Here is a 20,425-nt window from a genome sequence, read left to right as displayed (position 1 = left end):
CTTCTCCTTCTCCTCCTCCTCCTCCTCCTTCTCCTTCTCCTCCTCTTCCTGTCAGATTGGGAATATCCCCTCACTTACGCAGTTTAGGATATTCTACCATTCCTCAGCAGAGTTTTCTTTTCTTTCAGCAAAGTAAGCGGCTCACGTATATGTCAAACAAAGCTTTACTAATAAAGAAAATCATAACATACTGTCTGAGAGAAACTAAAACAATATTGAGGCAAGAAAGAGGCAAAAAGCAAGAATGACAGTTGACCTCTCTAACTGAACTTAACTGAACACCCAAAAGAAGGGGCTGATTCCGGAGTACAACACAAAAGCTCCACTCACCAGATGCCAGACATTCTACTATTCAAATTAGGCCCCAGTTGATCAGATACTGCACCTCAGCTCTGCTTCCCTTTTATACTTTGCATGTTGATTGAAACATCTGGGCTTGATGTAACAGATGACCCTCACCTGTTCTAAGCCTACTGAGGAATCACACATCTCCTCTCAGAGCTAGCAAGCTCCACCTGGCCAGCTGGACTGTGGGCCCCTGCCTGCCTCAGCCTCTTAAAGCACCCCTCCCACTGCCCCCTACAACTCAGAGCCTGCCGTGTTTGTGGGGAAAGGGCCTCCTCTGGCTCTGGTGATGGGCTCAGCTGCTTTGGGTCCCATGTATTGACCTCCTACTCCTCACCATCCTTGTCACCTTGTGAGTACTTCCTTCACCACCCCCTGGATGTCCCAGTGTGTCTCAGTCCCAGCTACACCCCTCACTGGGATCCTCTTCCTCCTCCCTGTCCTGCCAGTTCATGACAGCCCTGATGCGGATATTGTTTGCTGTGCATTTAAAAATATGTAACTGAATTTTACTTTTAAGCTGCCTTGGTAGGATTTATAGCATGAATGTAAATAATTGTAGTAAATCTAGGTATGTAATTTGAAAAAAAACACCAAGGCTATTGGTTTGTTTCACATCAGCTACAGCATAGCCATTTCTGCTTTGAGTGTGTAAGAGATGAACTGTGCAGTACATTTCCCACATAAAAAGTAGCCAGAAGTAAGTTGTGCTTACAGAGTGAAGAAGAAGAAGAAGAAGAAGAAGAAGAAGAAGAAGAAGAAGAAGAAGAAGAAGAAGAAGAAGAAGAAGAAGAAGAAAATTTGATATCCCGCTTTATCACTACCCTAAGGAGTCTCAAAGTGGCTAACATTATCCTTTCCCTTCCTCCCCCACAACAAACACTCTGTGAGGGGAGCGGGGCTGAGAGACTTCAGAGAAGTGTGACTAGCCCAAGGTCACCCAGCAGCTGCATGTGGAGGAGCGGAGACACGAACCCGGTTCTCCAGATTATGAGTCTAGCGCTCCTAACCACTATACCACACTGAAGACCTTCTGAGACATTCGGACAAGATCACAGATTCTCTTTCCCTCCCTTCTCAATTTCTGCTGAGATGCTATGTTTCACTGTTCCTTCCCCTTCCAAGAAAAATCACCAGCTAAGCAGAGAGGGGCTGTAGGACAGAGAAAGGTGGCTAATGGCTCCTAGCTATTGTGTAATTGGCCACAGGATATCCCGGTCTTCTCCAGGGGAAGTTTCAGCATTCTCAAGAGCAAGAGCTTGCTTACATGTGACTCCTTGTCAACTGGCGGATATAACATGTCACCAAGTGTTGAAGCCCTTATTGAACACTCAAATGTACATTCCAAAAGATGTCCTTTCCCCACATCACACTCCCAACATATGCCACTGCTCATTTGTACCCAAGGCTGTGCCAAGGCAATCACAACACAAAGGGATAAAGGGGTGAATTCGCCCAAGGGAAGGATCAAAACACTGTTTTGGCACTTTCTGAAGCCTGCAATCAGATCAGCCTCTCTCTGCGTTGCTTGCTACAAAAAGAGTTTCCCTGAAGACACGAGCCATTCAAGGACGCTGCTGGAGTCTGCAGCTCTTCACCCATCATTCAGAGAAATGGAAGTGACAGTTGTTGATGTTAATACCAGTTCCACTCCCTTGGCAAACAAGCACCTGCCATCCAGTTGTGCAACACGTTATCAGAGCCGACTTATAACACAAAACTGATTTAAAACTCTCTTCTCCTTTGACACATTTTCTTGCCTTAAAGATGGAAACTTGCCAGGTTCTGCCAAATATGTGAAGGCAGAAACTGAAAGAAGGCATGCTCTTTAAGTGTTTATTATATATTTATATTCCCAAAGCAGCAATAGCATACCAAATTTTATTCCCAATCCATCTTGAAAATCTCTTCCAGAAGATTCATCTGCTATGATCTCCATTTTGTGATATGATAAGGCATTACGCCTTTTTTTGGGAACTTGTGATGGATGGACCTTGGGTCAGCCTCCTGGGGATCCAGAAACCAATCAGGGCTAGGTAGAGTGTTATAAGATATCTTTATTGTCATTGTCCCCTTGCGGGAATAACGAAATTACAACAACCAGCAGAGAGTGGGTAGGTAGATTCTGACAAACTGTCAGTTAAATAGGCTTGGCTACAGCCTAGATAAGGCTTAACTGTCAGATAGGGCTCAGATTACAGCCTGGAAAGGTCTTGGTTAGTGGTTACCTAGGCAGGGAAACCCAGTTTCTCTGTCTGAGGGGAAGATCCTTGAAGAGGCTGGGAGTTTTACACAGTAAAGTGAGCGTTTTAAGTGTTGAAAGAGTTTTGACTGAAACAAAGTGTTCTGCCTCATCAGAGTAGACATTAAGCCGTAGCCCGCACTGTCTTTAAATACAATTCCAGTTTTGTTTACAAAGTGCCTCATCATTACTTTAATTTTCTGATTGAGGAAAAGTGGTCATATTTTCCTTCGTATTATTAGAAATCCTTGCTACTGGATATGAGGAAACATTACCACACACAGATAATATTAGACCTCTCAAGTGTTACTGATAGGGAGAACCTAAATTTTAAAGCACCCAAATGTGGTCATGTTACCTCACTCCCATCTTTATTGAGGGAGGTTGCCAGAGAAACATTTCCCCAGGTGAGAATATTTGAATCTTTACAATGCTCCACTTTAGGCAGAAAAGGAAATCTTAAAGCAATTAAAATTGAAGCTTCCAGGCAACAACAAATTAGTAAAGTACTGTAATCCGATTACTCCAGGTAAGGAGACATTCAACAAAGACTACGAATTCCAATTGTAATGAAGTGCTATCTTAGGAGCACCCTGGTCGCAAGGGAAACAGACCTGGTACATATGTGGGGTGGGTCTTGGATGGGCAAGATGAGGAGCAAATTGCATGGGACTCACATCTTGCGTGCATAAGATGCTTGGGAAGGTGGACATTCCAGAAAAAGGAGCCAGTCATTCTATGAGAAGGAGGATTGATGTGCATGATTTGCACTAGTACCAGATCATGTTCAAGATCTTGTCATTAATATATAAAACCCTAAACAACTAGGATCCAGGTTACCTGAAAGACCCCCCTGCCCCTGTGTAGACTTGTAAGACCAGTTAGATCTGGAGAAAATATATTCATAGCACTGCACTCTACATGATATCATAGGGTGATGACCGTTCTGTGGAATGTCCTTCCCTCTGCCATTCAGGAAGCAGCAACCACCAGCTGCTTCAGATGTCTTGGAAAAACTTCTTTTTGGTCAGGCTTTCCCTGACCCATATGACTGGACCCCGATGAATCTCCTGAACTTGTTTCACTTGCTTTTAGATTGTTTTAAGGTTGTATTTTTTTAATGGATAGTGCGTTTACCTTGTACATAGTGGACACTGTTGATGAGAATTTAAAAAATATTAAATAGCTTATAAATAGTTTTAAATAAAGAAGCCAATGATCTACAGCAAGGGACAAAGCAATAAAACCATAGAAGAGAGTGCAAAAGTCAACAGCACTGTTTGGAATATTTAGCATTTTGACTGATGATGGTTCTTTCTGTAGAACCCGGTACACTCCTTATTGGGAGATTAATTGGATACTGTTTCAATTGCATGTGGCCTGCTAGATGACTTGACCCTTATCAACACAGCTTTAAAGACCCGAGTGTTCTTCTAAGTAAAACTGAAGGACAGCTGTGGTGAGAGGACAGGAGTTGTTCCTTAAATAAAGAGCAAAGCTGGAAGCTACTCTAATGATACACTCCTAGCCAACTTCCAATGGTAGGGTCACTGCCAGGACCCTATGTCTAGCCTATCCTTCTCCAATTGTATCTTCTCCAGTTGTAACCAGGATGCTGCTGTTCTTTTTCTTACTACGTACTCAAACATCTCTGCTCAAACAGTGATCTTCCAGGGTGGCAGCTGTTCCTCTGGTTTGACCACTGCGACTTCAAAGTTAGACCAGGTCACTGAATTAAGGAAAACTCTGAAATAGTCACTACAATGCGCCTTTCTGAAGAGTCAATACTGGCTCTTTTGAGCACCATGCTAGCTACCACCTTCCCTATTCCATACTTCTTCTTACAACTGGTCCAAAATGCAGTGACTATGCTCCACTTAATGAATATAATCCCCGTTTTAAAACAGCTGCACTGTTTCCAAGCCCAATTCAAGGTGCTTACTTACACTGATGCTTAGGGCTTTAAACAGCTTAGGCCCTGTCACAATATATTTGTCTTCATTCTTATAGATCCTCTTGGGCATTATTTTCGTTCCACCGCTAAGAAGGGGGGGGGGATGGCAGCCTGGGAATGGCTTGTCTCCATGCCATCCCGAAATTGTGGAATTCCCTCCGTACGGAGCTGCATCTAGCTCCATCGTTAGTCAGCTTCTGACGTATACCAATGATGCATATATTTACCTGGACCTTTAACAGTTTAGGCATTCCCTGCCTTCGGGCATTCCACCCAAAGATCTGAGGCTGCAGCTGGTAGAGATGGGAGAACTATGTGGCTGGGGCTAAAAGGGTGTGTGAAAGCATGTCTCAGCATGCTTTCAGGTGCACACTTGAATATGGCTTGGCAGAACGAGATACGATGCCCTGGTTGGCGTGTAGGCACCAGGAAAAGGGTTTTGTAGCTGCTTTGCTCCTCGTCCTGGTAAGTTTGGCTTAGTGCATTGTCCAAACCCAGTCTTGTGGTTTAGCTTCTCCCTGACAAACCACAAGCCATAAAACAAACTTGTGGTTAGTCAGGAAAGAGATAAATCATGAGTCTGGATTTGGATGAGACAAGAAACCAAACTATGACTTAGCTCACCATGGCCCAGCAGAAAAACCACCAGGGAAGATGAACAAAGCAGCTGTGGTATCTTCATAGGGAGCCTTCAAATTCAGGAATTTGTGAATGTAAACCAGGAGGATGCCAAGTGAGCTGTTCAGCAGCAATCAATATGTACTCGCAGTGTTTTGTCACTGGCTATCCATGCATGCTGATGGAAGTTCTGATGGCAACAAAACTCACAGTATACTTGACAATATACATACACAGCAACATTTCAATCAGTCCAACTGTGTTTTAATAAGGGATTTTCTTGAATCATGGTAGAGATTGTCTACAAAGTAACAAGTATTATTTTGGTAGTTTACAAATTCTGTTCGGAACTGTAAAATCAAAATATACACCTAAGTGTTAAGAGAATATCTTAAAAAAAAATATGGCATTACTATTTTACTTAAATGTTCAATTTTTCCTTAAACAGGAATTTCATATTGTCTTTTTTTTTGGAATGGACTAGATTCATCACCGTAAAGCTGGAAGGAATGGCAGATTGTATCACTGATTTTTGGCAAGTGGATTCCAATCAACACTCACAACATTTTCAAAGATACTAAAAAAATAATGTGGCCCCCTTTTTCAGTTTAAAAAGCTGCACAAACGTTATGGTAGCAATAACAAAAAAGTATTAATTTTATTTTTTTTGTTAACTGTAGGAACTCGGGTGCTGAAGGACTTTCCAAAGTAAAAAGCAGTTCTCTTTGGGGATATTAGTCAATTAACTTAATAAAGTTCTGTTTTAAGAGGATTTTTCTTTCCTGCTGCGAGGCGAGTCTGCTCCATTTGAGGTTAATGTTCCATTTATTCCATTTTCTAAAAATAAGACAATATACATTGTTAAGCTCTTTTCTAGGTAACATATCTAGAAAGCATTAAAAAATATATAATTCATTTAGTAGAAAGCCAAACTTAAAGCAATACAAGACTAGCCCTGCTGAATCAGACCAAAGGTCAATTTTGTATAGCATCCCATATCCCACAGCAGCTTTAGAAGAAATGGTAAAATTATATCCAGACAACTTTATATTATAACCAGATTTTCAAAAATAACATTCACCATACAAGTTAGGTGGGGGGAACCTTTGACTCACCATATATTTTTGGACTACACATCCCATCATCCCTAGTTATTGGTATTGCTTGTTGGGGCTTTTGGGACTTGCTACAGTCCAGCAACAACTGGTAGGCCAAAGTTTCCTTACACCCGATACAGATATATGTTAATAGCGCCCAGAGTGGCTTAGGACAAATAGCTACAATAGTATTCTATGCTTGGCAGAAAGGCCACACTATCTGAAAAACACCATTGAGGGCTGCTGCCAAGAATTAGAGCATTGGCCTAGAAGTGGGTAGACTTGGAGAAGTGTTTCCCAAACTTGAGTGTCCAGTTGTTTTTCGACTACAATTCCCACCACCCCTGACCACTGGTCCTGCTAGCTAGGGATGCTGGGAGTTGTAGCCCCAAAACAGCTGGAGACCCAAGTTTGGGAAACACTGACTTAAGAGGCTCAAATCCCCCCATTCAGTCATGAAGCTTGCTGGGTGATCTTGGGCCTGTCACCAACTCTCACCATATCCTACTTTGCAATTGTGAAGAGGAAAGGAATTGGATCCCTGCACACTACCTTGAGCTCCTTGTAGAAAAGGGGAAATATAAAACTTAATAAAAAAAATCTAGATTTCCAAATAGGTAAAGCCCTGTAATTTATGTCATTTACAGAAGATCCAGCAGGCAATGAATGCCTGGTTGGGGGGGGGGCGCTTTGACTACCCCTTTCCTGCCCTTCTTAACTTTTCATCCCAGGTCAGCTTACAATGCAATTAAAAATCCCAAACAGTAAAACGCACCAGTAACAATAATATATACAATAAATTTAAAAAGTCAACAAATGAAACTAGGTAACAACTCCATATGTCTAATTTTCAGCACTTTCATGACTGCATGCAACCCAAGAATCTAAAAGTAATAAAAAAAGGAATTGGGGCTTAATCAGTTCAGTGCCATTCTGTGATCCGCCCTGAGATCTTACGACGAAGGGCAGGAATCCAATAAATAAATAACTTAGCCAGAATTCTGACACCAGAAATTTCTTGCTTTATTTGCAGAGACCCCTGCTGTTTTCGTCCTTTATGCGCAGATACAAGATGCAGTACATTAAGATCACCACTCAAGTCTGCGGATTGTCTCTACACTCTGCAACTGTGATCACTAACCCAGGGCAAAAAGATAAATGAAAAGAGACAAGAGCTTCTTCCAGAGACAGAATACTATTAAAGATGATGTGTGTGACCCTCCCCCCCTCCAAAACCATACATTTAAAGCATTATTTCACACCACTTTTCACAGTCATGGCTTCCCCCAAGGAACCATGGGAGCCATAGTTTTGTAAAGGGTGCTGAGAGTTCTTAGGAGAACATTAACAAATGACAGTTCCCAGGATTCTTTGTGGGAAGCCAATTTTATCTCCCAATGAATCTGTATCGCCAATATTTGGTTACGTAAGAAATCAGTACTGCTGCCCTTGAATTCAGGGAACGTGGTATTGGCTTAAGTGTCACTTGCAACGAGGTTCCTCAATGCCTTGTGGGACTTGTTTCATTTCCCCCTCCTCCAAAAGGGCAAAGGACTGAAATACAAACCTCTTTCTTTTTTGGAAGGCTTGCTTTTAGTTGTTGCAAACTTCTTTTTCACTGGTTGGGGAGGTGAAGAATGTTCTCTCCACCTTCTCAGCTGGAAATTGATGAACTTCCACATCATAAAGGCCTGTGTGAAACAGATAGATGCCAGTACGCTGATTCTACAAAGAGAAGACAGATTACTAGGATTCCTGAAGTTCCGAAAATGACAAGCATTAGGAAAACTGTTCCCACTAGGCAGGATGTTTCTTGGCCATTTATCAAGCCTTTTATTTCCTTGTTATCTGGGAAAGTACATAAAAAGCCCAGAGAGATTAGGTTTAATGGAAGCATAGCAAAGCTCCAGGAATTTAACAAGGTAATAACACAATAGGAATGCATAGACTGAAAAGCATGTTCTGAAATTGGCAAATTCTCTCGTTCCCATGCAATAATTAAACTACACTTGGCTGTGAGTCCTGGAAGACCTGCTCCCTGCCTTGCAGGCCATTTCCCACTTGGCCTGGGAGGGCAAGGACCCTGACTGATTCCAGCTACAAAAGCTGAGGCTGCTGAACAGACTCTTGGTCTTGGGGTTTGTCTGTGGGGTTTTGTTGTGAGCTGCCTGGAGCACGGTTCGAACTGTGGAAAGGCAACATACAAATAAAAGTTCTGTATGTATTTTGGCAAAGAAGATAACATCCAATTCTCTAACCAGGAGGGCAACACTTTTTGCCTTCTGAGGGCAACATCTCCCTGTACGTTTTGTACTTTGATCTAGATGAAGATATTTCACACTTAGTTATCAGTGACATACGCTATGTGGCTAGATAAACAGCAGCCCATGATCTGCAGCTCACTGAAACAACATCCTTCCAGGAACTATAAATATAGTCACGGTACTGTGTAACTAGAAGCTGAAATTCATATTGAAACTGAGCCAAAATTCTTTGTGGAATGGATTCGACACTTTCTGGGGTCATCATCACAGTTAGACCCTAAACATCTACCCTAAATGTGAAGGAGTGGCACCAACAATGTCAGGTGGTCAACATGCTCAAGTGTTTAAATTTAAGAAGGATTTATCATTGAACTACAAAAAGAAACTTTTCCTGAAAAGACAGGCAGTGCACACCACACAGTTTTAACAGCATGTTTTACATCACATTTTATTCTGCAAAACATGTACACAAGGAAAGGTCTTATTTACTATTTTTCTAGTTATACACCTCAGCTAATTACCTAAATTCACCCTCAACATACCCTAATCCTGCATAGAGAGAGGTAAATTTCATCTATTTTACTATTTTAACTTTTGTATGTTTTCAAGTATGTTTGTGAATTTTTCTTCATTTTAATGTTTTATCTTTTTGTAAACCACTTTGAGTTTTTTTTATAATAAAGCTTAATAATTATTATAATAATATAAAGTTCATGAAATAAATTAAAAATAACTTTTTGACAGGAGCCAAATATGACCCTCCAGATCTCTGTACTCTGTCTTTGGGACACCTCTTCATCCCTCACCAACAACACTGCCCTGTGTCCTCTTCATTTTTGCCTAGCTGGCATGTGTCCCTAAACTACGAAAACAATTATTGCTTGCCTTGACAGAAGGTGAGAGATGGGGCAGATGGGGTGTAGAACACACAAATTAAGAGCCTCGGCCATGGCCCCACCCACTTGTGGCTCTAATCCCACCCACTTTTGGTCTCTTGCCTTGCCCACCAATGGGATGCAGCTTCTGGAAGGTTTCCCACCCCTGCCTTCCCCTGGTTTATGCAAATGCTGATTAGCTGGGAATTGTACAAGTTCTAGGTAAAGCCAGTTCATACAAAACCAGACTACTCAAACAAGTCTCATCCACATGAAGCTATGACTTTAAAGCACCACAAAAGCATGAAGATAGAAGCCTGCCAGCTGTTCATCTGATGCAGCCTCTTCTTTCAAACAGAAGCCCACCAGATGCTTTTAGGAAAGTGGTCCCCAAGCAACTCATGAAGTTTCACTGCCTCAAACTATAAAGCTGTGCCTGTCGTCTCATACCTGATGGGCAGCACATTAAAGTTCCCGGTACTAAAATCCAATGTTTGGTCTTCTGCTCTAGCAAGGCCAAATCCAACAGTAAGGACAGAAAGAATCAGGGTCAGAAGTCTTCCCAAAACAAAAAGGACGGCCCAGATTGAAAACCTAGAGGAAGGAGACCAGGTATGAACATATTATTACTGCACCTCAGTAGAATTCCATTCATTGTACTACTAAAAGCAATTATTTCAGAGGCAGATAAGATTAACATACGTATTGAATATTAAGGTGTCATGGGCCAAAAGTACTTGACTTCACACATAATAATAAATAATAATAATAATAATATATTATTTTTACCCCGCCCATCTGGCTGGGTTTGCCAGCCACTCTGGGCGGCTTCCAACAGAAAAATACAACACAATAATCAATCAAACATTAAAAGCCTCCCTAAACAGGGCTGCCTTCAGATGTCTTCTAAAAATCTGGTAGCTGTTTTTCTCTTTGACATCTGATGGGAGGGCGTTCCACAGGGCGGGCGCCATTACCGAGAAGGCCCTCTGCCTGGTTCCCTGTAACTTGGCTTCTCACAACATAAATTTTAGAACACCGTTTAGCCAGAACACTGTCCCTTCTCACACATCCAGGAAGGCATTCTAGAGGATACAATGTCATGGGTCTCTTCTGACATACCGTGTTTCTCCTAAAATAAGACACGTCTTATATTCATTTTTCCTATAAAAAACCACATCGCGGCTTATTTTCGGGGATGTCTTATTTTTTAATTAAGCATGGTACAGCATTGTTACCTTAACTATGGTACGGGGCTTTCTTGCGCTGCCCGCTGAGCCCACTGCTGGGTCCCTGGGCTTGACGCGGCGTGGTGCGGTGCGGCTGGGGCTGCTGCCGGCTCCTGCTGGCTGCTGTGGCTTTCTTGCGCCGCCCGCTGAGCCCACTGCTGGGTCCCTGGGCTTGATGCGGTGCGGCGCGGCTGCTGCCGGCTGCTGCGTCTTCGCGCGCCACCCGCTGAGCCCACTGCTGGGTCCTGGGGCTTGACGCGGCGCAGCGCGGCGTTGCTGGGGCTGCTGCCGGCTGCTGCGTCTTCGCGCGCCGCCCGCTGAGCCCACTGCTGGGTCCCGGGGCTTGACGCGGTGCGGCGCGGCGTTGCTGGGGCTGCTGCCGGCTCCTGCCGGCTGCTGCGTCTTCGCGCGCCGCCCGCTGAGCCCACTGCTGGGTCCCGGGGCTTGACGCGGTGCGGCGCGGCGTTGCTGGGGCTGCTGCCGGCTGCTGCGTCTTCGCGCGCCGCCCGCTGAGCCCACTGCTGGGTCCCGGGGCTTGACGCGATGCGGTGCGGCGCGGCTGGGGCTGCTGCCGGCGGCTGCGGCTTTGCGCGCCGCTCGCTGAGCCCACTGCTGGGTCCCGGGGCTTGACGCGGTGCGGCGCGACGCGGCTGGGGCTGCTGCCGGCTCCTGCCGGCTGCTGCGGCTTCGCGCACCACCCGCTGCCGGGTCCTGGGGCCCGTTCAGTCGGAGCTCGGCGCGTCGCTGTGCTGGGGCTCCCGCTGGGCTGGGGCGCGGCGCGGTGCGCGCTGCTGTATTTGCCGGCTCCCGCTGGGTCGGGTAGGTACCGGTACCCCCCCCCAACATGTCTTATTTTTGGGGGATGTCTTATATTTTTTTGCCTTTAAAAGATCGTGCCATGGCTTATTTTAGAGGCACGTCTTATTTTAGGAGAAACACGGTATGTCTTCCATCTCTGAGGGCTCAGAAAAATGTGTGAAGCCATCTAAGCTTCAAATAGCTTCTAGATTAAGGAATTGTTTAATGTGGATATATATCTATAAACAGGTCAAGACCCTTCTTCAAAACTAATGAAGCTATTCCAGGTGGGGGGGAGTTTTTGTATGTGCATCTGAATGCACACCAATCTCAAGAAGTAATTGGTAACTGTTTTGTGCATAGGAATTCTGTGGTTGTACTTGAACAGCAAGTTGTCTTTATGCCAGAGGGGAAAGGAAGGAATATATCTGGCTAAGCTGCACTGATCCTTGAGTGCAGAAGGTGGCAAGGGAGTGAGAAATGCCTGGAACATGGTGTCAGAAGTGAAGAAAATGTAAGAGAAAGAGGAGTGGGGTGCACCTGACCAAGAGCTATACAGGTAAGTCAGGCCAAAGTCTGTGTACCTGAAGTAATCAGCCAGATATTTGCTTGCAGACTTATTTTTATCTTAAACAGAGAACTTAACAAAACTATCCCTGTTATTATAATATGTTATTTTAATGTACAGAAGAACAGGCAGCATTCGGTGAAGCAGCCCAATGTTAACTGTGCATGTTCAAGCATTAATCAGAAGTTGTATTTCCAGACATATTTTTAAAGGTTGGAAGTTACCGTAAAGTACTTACCCTTTCTGATATTTTTCGTCACTGAAGTAAAACAGTCTGGAGATGTGGAACAGAAACTCCACAAAGTAATGTAGCACAAGAAGAACAAGGCCAAGGTGGGTCAAACTGTAAGAACAAAAATGAAAGGAAATAAGTTTCTAGTTGGTAGAGGGACACAAGGTCTTTGATTAAACCCACTCATTTGAGCATTCAAAGTGAACTATGGACTTACAGCATCATTCCAGTGAGTGCTCAATTTCAAAGGGAGGGGAGAAATGCAATATATATATATATATATATATATATATTAATCTACTTTGGATATTGACATAAAGTTTCTGTGTGCATTCAAGATAAATTCAACAGTTCAGGTATGAGCTTGTCTCCTGCAGTCTGGTCAGGAAAGATGGAATAAACAAGTTATTGCAGGAAAAAACCTTTCCCTTTGAGGGAAACACCTGATTGCTAAACATCTACTGGACTTCTACAGTCATTTTCCAGGGTACAATGTAAAATATGTTGGATTGCAGTATCAGAACACTTGATACGGTGTTTCACTATCAAATTAGTTATTATTTAATTTAGCCCCTGCCCCCCAATCCCCTCTAACGGGCTCTGTATGGCAGCAAAACAAGTAAGCCACTTACTTTAACAGATAAGCTCCAGCGATATGGAAAAGGTAGAGTCCAATGTAAACAAGCTGGCGAGGAATGTCTTCCTATGAAAAAGCCACAGCTTTATCAATTCTGCAGGGAATTCTCATAATTTAAATACATTCACCAGTTTCTGAACATTACCCAATCAGGACAGGCATTTCTTGTCTTGTACTATTCTGTTTCTAATAGCTGATCCTGGAGTTTGTTCGTACCCTGAAATCTTACTCAAATTTTTAAAATAAATGCTCTGCTTGATTTATTTCACAAATACTTAAAAGACATACAAACAAGTTTCTATTTGTGCAAAAATAAGAAAAATGTAAAAGATTTGCATAGTAGTAATATTTCTACAATATGCAATCCTCAGTTCCCCACGTCTAGGTTTCAAATTGTAACAGGCCAGAAACTTCGCCACCTAAGAAGCAATAAATGTACTGTGCTAGTGTTGCTCCAACTATTCACTAGACGTTGCAACACTACTCTTGGTCAAATGGTAAAAACCACACACTGATATAATGTGGCCATTCAAGACCTTATTCACTGTTTGCTAACCTGCCATCTTTCAGAACATAATGACCAAATTACTCTTATTATCATTCAAACCATGAACTGTTCAACCAAGCAGAAAATTAATTTTTGTTAGCAGGAAATGAGAAAGATCTCACTGTATTTGTCCTGGTAGCTGCTAATAAGGCTGATTACAATGCTGAAAGTTGTAAACCTTTATACCGCGCAGCTGTTCTGCATCGAGATCATCATAAACCAGAGCTGACAGCTACTGCAATATGCAGAGAGGGGGAAATGACTGCGGTTGCTTTAAAAAAGGAAATGAAAGCTTCAGGTGCCCTCCTCATGACTATGCTGGAGGCTGGGTGTGTGCTGTTGCCGCTGCTGCCCTTGCAGGCTAAAGCTTGGTTTTGTGCTGGGTCTCAGCAACACAGCCTTCAGAGGTTTGCAGTTCAGCAACTACCGTATTTTTCCATGTATAAGACGCACCCATGTATGAGACGCCCCCTACTTTTGGGGACCCCAAATTTAGAAAATGGGCATATGCACTATCCGTGTTTAAGATGCCCCCAGATTTTTAACCTTATTTTAAAGTAAAAAAACCTAGTCTTATACACGGAAAAGTACGGTAGGTTTCCCAGGTGCAGTTTAGTGCTCCTAACTAACAAGAGACTCCCAGGCATATCTATTCACTTGTCCCACTAAGTTCACTGGCACTTATTCCTAGATAAATGTGTATAGCAGCAAGGAAGCTTGGGCTCTCTAGATGCTGGTGAACTCCCATTAGCCCTAGCAAACATGGCCAAAGGTTTTCAACACCTGCTGTATAGGGTTCCAGCCTAATCATTAGAAATACAGGGTGATTCATAATGAAGTATACAGTTTCCATTCACTATAAATGGAAACAGTATATTTTATTATGAATCAACCTGTATATCCAGGTAAAAGCAAAGTCCCTTGGAGAAGTAACTCACAGAAATCTTCCCTACCTCTCAGAAGACCCAAGTACAGTGTGGGAGAATGCTACAAATGTTGACATTAAGATATACAGAACTAGGCAACAAGCTTGCTTAAAGCATTGCCATGAGCAAACAGTTTGCTTTTAGAAGAATTTACTTTTTCTTTCCTACCAGCCAATTAAGATTTACACACACACACACACACACGCTTCTGAACATGAAACTAAAGGTGGACTTACTTTTTTTGTCTTCTGGAAATAGAGTTCTGGGAAAGCATGCAACCAGTATGCCAGTTGGGAGATGTAAAAAAATTTCATTTGGAACCTACAATACAGCATGGAAAAGGTCAAAGATAATGAAATAGCTCTCGAATAAGACCTTGTTTAAATTAGGTGTTACAATGGAGTCATATCTGAAATGTTTTCTAAGGAGATTAAGAACTAATGGTAGGATGGAAACTACCGGTCACACATTTATGAAAGAACAACATGCTTGGAATTGGCAACAGAAGACCAGGAAGAAGAAAAGAAGAAAAGAACTTGAAATACCTGCAATCAAGTTGCTGGTTGATTTAACACCCTGGGACAAGTTAAAGAAACTATATGACATATGCCCCACCCCGCAGCACTGATAAACTCACGGCAATGATGTATGTGGATAGTCCCGCCAGAGTGATGTTGGGTCAGCTACATAATTCTCCTGAAAATAAGAAATAAACATGTCAAATACCCTTTATGGTTAAGACTAAACTGTAACTACATGTCTACGGAGAAGTCAGTCCCATCTGAGAGTAATGGGGCTCACTCCTACTAAGTGATACAGAATTGCAGCTCGAGTATGTACAAGTGAGATACTCACAGAGACAAGAATGCTTGTTCCCCAAACACAGGAGAAAAGGTAGAACGCACTGAGTTGTCCAGATTCATTGAACTTGCTGTGCTTTGTTTTGGAAAAGTGCATTCGCCTGTTAATTTTCTATAAGAAAAGGAATCCGTGTTATTGATCTGCATAACAGCTTCCATAAGAAGTTATCTGTCACGCGAAGCCAAATCCAAGACTCATGTTGACAACACATCCATACACTCAATCAAATACCACTGTAGCAATCTTCAATATTGTCCTGACAATACTTACATCTAACACATATTCTTGAATGATAGCATGTATGATTATTGCAACCAGCATGTAGAAGAAAACCGTAGCCAAATCTTTGATGCCATAGTGATACAATGTGACTGTTTCTGTAGATTGTTTCTCTAAGAGAAGAAAAGACAGCAACATTAAATATACACTTATTTTACGAACCCGCTCCTAATTTGAAATTGGAACTGAAGAAATTAAAGAGTTATTTCAAGTTTAATGAAGACTGCAAGGACTAGTTTGTTATTTACTTCTCTGCTAACACAGCATTAGTTAATGCAAGTAAAAGTCTAAATTACAATATATGCAGTACGTTAAAATGTTGGAACAAATCGTGCCTTCATTATTTCAGTCACCAGATTCAAAATCTTATTTATCTTTAAGAGCAGCACAGCTCCATCCAGAGCTAAGCTCATACTGACAATAGGCAGGGTAAGACAATGCAAAACTGTGGTTTGGTGCTAGAGTAACAAGGGATGGAGGACTGTTGCATTTGTGTGCCCCTCTTCCTCCGGCATTCATGATTCCCTCCCTGGGTTTGTGATCTCTGATCCATTGTTTCTGATCCTGGTTTGCAGGGAGTAAGTGTAAACCATGTTGCTGGAGGAAAGACAAACTAGGATTTGCTGCAAATCAGGAAGGAAGGGATGAAATAATGGTATGTGATGAGTGGGGAAGGAAGGGGAAATTCTACAGCATTTCAAGACTCATCATACATGTTGCACCAAGCCATGGCTTGGTGGTACAGTACATTCAAACCAGCCAATAGGTCACAACGCAAACATCATTACTGGTGTTTCTCATTCTTCTGCTGTTCCACTAGTACAGTGTTTGCTAGTCTAGCAAGTTTTAGGACTAGCCTATCAGATGATATGGCAATGTATTAGCAGTGAATCAGTATTCATTTTCTATCTAGGACAAATGGATAAGATATTTTTTAGAGCTTTACCTGTGGCAGGAATGGTAACATTGTACTGAAGTGTAACAAAGACAACAGCTGCTTTTGCTGTAACCTGAAATGAAACAAAACCCAATTAAATAAAATTATTTCTACAAAGAACACACCAAGGATATGATTCTAAACATACTAACAGCACAACCCTAACCATGTCTACTCAGAAGCAAGGAAAATAACATTATTGTTACTATTATTGCTTATTTGTGTAGCTGAAGCCATTACAAAAGAAACATCAAACTAGAACATAGGAGGAGCGTCTCCACCCCCACTGTTCTACCTGAACACTGAGGTCCAGCACCGAGGGCCTTCTGGCGGTTCCCTCGCTACAAGAAGCCAAGTTACAGGGAACCAGGCAGAGGGCCTTCTCGGTAGTGGCACCCACCCTGTGGAACGCCCTCCCACCAGAGGTCAAAGAGAACAACAATTACCAGACCTTTAGAAGGCATCTTAAGGCAGCTCTGTTTAGGGAAGCTTTTAATGTTTGATGGATTTCTGTAATTTAATGTTTTGTTGGAAGCCGCCCAGAGAGGCCTTCAGGTATACTGGACCGAGGCTGTTTAGGGTTTTAAAGGTCAGCACCAACACTTGTGGCTGTCCAAATAACTCAAGTAAATGCACTGTTTAGAACACATAACTGCACATGCCACTTTTAAAACAGCTGTTCCCAAAAAAATGGCCTCAGGACATCACTTATGGGCAAGCTGGTATGGAAAGGACAGAAACTGCTGCAATCTTTAGCTTCAAGAAATAAAAATGCTAGACACATTATTATTTACCAATGTAATGCATGGAAAACCAACGACAACTATTTTAGAGAGGCGTTTGCATACATGCTGTTCAGATAAAGTTAAGTTCCCATGTGCAATTCTAATTCTGCTCCTTATAAAAGTGCATCTGCTCCTCGTGCTACTTTCCTCCAAAGTGTCATCAGAACTAGGGGCAGCAGTTTCTGAAGCAGGTTTTCAACAGAGCCTTAAAGTTATATGACTCAAATACTTCACAAAGAAGCACTACCATTTAAAACTGCTCTGGAGCTAGTCACTCGACTGCTTAAGTCTTCCATACCCTCATTAAGCTCTGGGGTTACTAAGTTCAGTTTCATGTTTTATTGCTGTATGCTTTAATATGTTTTTTTAATGATATATTTATAAAAATAAATATTTTTATAAGTCAGTTATTTAACTATTTCAAGGACAGCTTCCACTTCCCAGGTTCTAACCCAGAGCCATGGCATGCACACACCTTGACACGTGTCGCATCCCCTATCTGGAGGGGCGCCAGGCAACCCCATCTGGCTGCGACCAACAACTGCAAGCGACCGCCACGCTCGGAAGGCGGGCCGCGGGGTTCTCTCTATGTACACGTCACCGTCCAGCTCACCTTCCCTGGTGCCAAGAGGAGGGGGAGGAGCCGCTTCCCGCAGCGCCTCATGGGGCCTGTAGTTCTGCCCGTTGCACACAAAGGACTGCGCGCCCTCTCCCCTCCCTCTAGCCCAGGCAACCGGAGGCAAATCTCTCTCTACGCGCTCCCCGCTCCACACCCCCTGCCAGCACCTCCCGTCTCCAAAAACGTAGATTCTCCCCGCCCTCCCCATAGTGCTCCAGCTCTGAGTGCCACGTAACCTTGCCGAGACCAGGAACTACTCAGCAGGCAGCCAGGCAAGCGCACAACCCGGTCAGAGAGGCGTGCACGGCGGAGGCTCTTTCGCCATCTCCCCCCCCCCAACCATACACTCCGAAAACCCCGTTTACACTGCGGCGATTGCTCCGCTTCGGAAACACTGGAGGCAGCAAAGGCGGTGTGCCTACTTCCCCTCTCCGACAGCGGGATGCTATGTGCAGGCTTACTCATGAGTAAGCCCCACTGTGCTCCGTGTGGATTACTCCCTGGTTAGGATGCTCAGCGCTGCAGGTCTGCATTTCAGCAAGACGGAGCTGAAGTGGGTGTGGGACATACCCGGCTCTCCAAAAGCGTGGTGGTGGGCGTCTGGGAGAAACGAGTGTGTATATTGGGGGGGGGGCAGGAGAGACAGATGTCAGGCCCAGCAGACTTTGACTGAGGACGGAGACAGCCACATCTGCCGTGGAAGGATGGCTGCTCCTGCTCGCAGGATGTTGCACCGCTCGGGCTACCTACCAGCTGCTCCTCCGCGCAAACCCACAACAGCAACTGCTGACGCGGACACAAGGCGCATCCGCTTGCCTCGCTGGTGCCCCCCCGCGCCGCGCCCGCCTAGACACAAGGACCTGCTGACTTCCTACCACCCCACACTCTCCGTCTGCCAAGGCGAAAGGCTCGAGGAAGGACCGAAAAGCCTGCCAGATGTTTATCGGGGCGGGGTGGGTGGGTGGGTGGGGGAAGCCGCTGTCTTAACCACACAACTCCACCACCCACGCCACGCAGGATCCTGGTGCTTTTTAAGACCCACACAGCGCTGGGGAGGTTTGCGGTCAGGGAGGAACTCCAGCTCCCCACGACAATGTTCCTGGCAGCATTTGGACGAGGATGAATGGGTTTGTGGATGTACGTATACACTTAGTATACACACAATCGCCACACCACTCCCCTCCTCCCTCTCTTCACACACACACACAACACACACTGCGTACAACTGAAAAGGAAAGAGGAAGCGGGAGTGATCAAGCACTGCCTGCGCGCGACGGCAGGGACTAGAAGCTTGACCCCGTTGGAAACCAGTCTCTTTCTCCACCCCGCGCTTGCTTGCTGAGGCCAGGGAGAAGCGGACTTCGCTCCCTAACAAGGCGCCTGCTTGACCGTAGGAAGGAGCCAGCTTCCCTCCGCGTCCCCCCATCCCTCCTGGGCGCCCTGGTCCTCCTTCCTCCCCGCCCGCTCACCTCGAACATGAGCCCCAGCAGGAAGACCATAGCCATGCAGGAGACAATGTCCGCGTGGTTCTGCACGACGAACTCGTGGCTGAGCACGGGCGGGTTCTTGCTACTCTTCTTGCGGATCGCCATGGCGGGCAGAGCGCAGCGCGGCCACCAGCCCTTCCTTCCTCGGCCCCTGCTCCAGCCGCCGCTAGCCTATAGCCTAGCCCAGCCCCGCTCGCGCTCTCTGCGGCGGGGCCCCGAGGAAGGGGAGGACGCCTAGACAGCCGCTCCGCCCAACTTCGCCTTCGCCTCCTCCTCGGCTCCCTGACCCTCCCCCCACCGCCGCCTTCCGAGCCTCCAGCAGCTCAGCATTCGAAACCGCGACTCGTCGTTTCTTATCTCTCCGCCCGCAGAGAAGGGGCCTCGGCTCCATACCGGGAGGCGGCGGCAACCTGCGAGAGCGCCACCTTCTGCTCCGGAGGCCCCAGATCCGGAATTGGACGTGGATTGGATTAACGAGACGGCGGAGTGGGAGGTTGACCCCCCTCCCCGCCCCTTTTAGAAAGGGCGCCCGACCAATCACAGAGGCCGGCTCAGAGTCCTAGAGGTACGAAGGGGGGGGGGGAAAGAGAGAAGAAAAGTCTATAGTGATAAAAGTCTCGGGTCGCATGTAGAAAGGTGAGCTTAGGAGTTGCTTGGGTTCTCTGTTACTGAAAGAGCACAGTTGTCTGCAGCAGCCCTCGAGAACTATTTGTGTGTGTATGTGTGAGAGAGGACGGACTTTGTGCCCTTTTTAGATCTGAACGTTCTGCTTCTTAAGTACAAATGTGTGGATTTCTGTATCCCAGCTTTCTATATCTCAACTGCATCGGGCAAGGCAGGGTCGTCACTCAGGAACAGAATATCAGCTTTTGAATGCGTCCAAGTTCAGCTTGAAACCCTGCAGAGGTTTCAGATATCTAGATTTTGACACTTTGCGTCCCATTCACTTTCCCTTAAGATTTTACAGCTAAGAAACTTATGGCTTCGGCTTGCTTACCTCAAGTGGCACATCTGGAACAGACAAGCTGCTCAGTGCATCCGATTCCTCCTGTGTACAAAAGCAGGTGTTCCAACCCACCTGCACCCTCTCCATCACTTCACATAGCTGATAAGAAGCTTGCACAC

At 44.7% G+C, this 20,425-nt stretch overlaps 2 protein-coding genes across 2 annotated transcripts in view; one reads left to right on the top strand and one right to left on the bottom strand.

Moving 5' to 3' along the window:
• Positions 1 to 5,401: 5,401 nt before the first annotated feature.
• On the bottom strand, positions 5,402 to 19,534 carry TRAM1 (translocation associated membrane protein 1). The gene is made up of 11 exons (XM_035125818.2): positions 19,283 to 19,534; positions 16,419 to 16,482; positions 15,464 to 15,585; positions 15,188 to 15,304; positions 14,970 to 15,028; positions 14,569 to 14,653; positions 12,855 to 12,925; positions 12,229 to 12,333; positions 9,846 to 9,989; positions 7,824 to 7,981; positions 5,402 to 5,996 (listed from the first exon to the last, which is right to left on the bottom strand). The coding sequence occupies exons 1-11, from the start codon at positions 19,403 to 19,405 to the stop codon at positions 5,923 to 5,925; spliced, it is 1,122 nt and encodes a 373-aa protein (XP_034981709.1). The 5' UTR covers positions 19,406 to 19,534; the 3' UTR covers positions 5,402 to 5,922.
• Positions 19,535 to 19,667: 133 nt separating this feature from the next.
• The window catches only part of XKR9 (XK related 9), a 34,088-nt gene continuing 33,330 nt past the window's right edge, over positions 19,668 to 20,425 (top strand). Inside the window, exon 1 of the mRNA XM_060277754.1 lies at positions 19,668 to 19,865. The gene's annotated coding sequence lies outside the window, so the exon portion shown is untranslated. The remainder of the gene's footprint in view (positions 19,866 to 20,425) is intronic.

Source organism: Zootoca vivipara, chromosome 8 (assembly GCF_963506605.1).
Source record: "Zootoca vivipara chromosome 8, rZooViv1.1, whole genome shotgun sequence".
Taxonomy (NCBI): Eukaryota; Metazoa; Chordata; class Lepidosauria; order Squamata; family Lacertidae; genus Zootoca; species Zootoca vivipara.
This window is presented reverse-complemented; position numbering and strand designations above follow the sequence as displayed.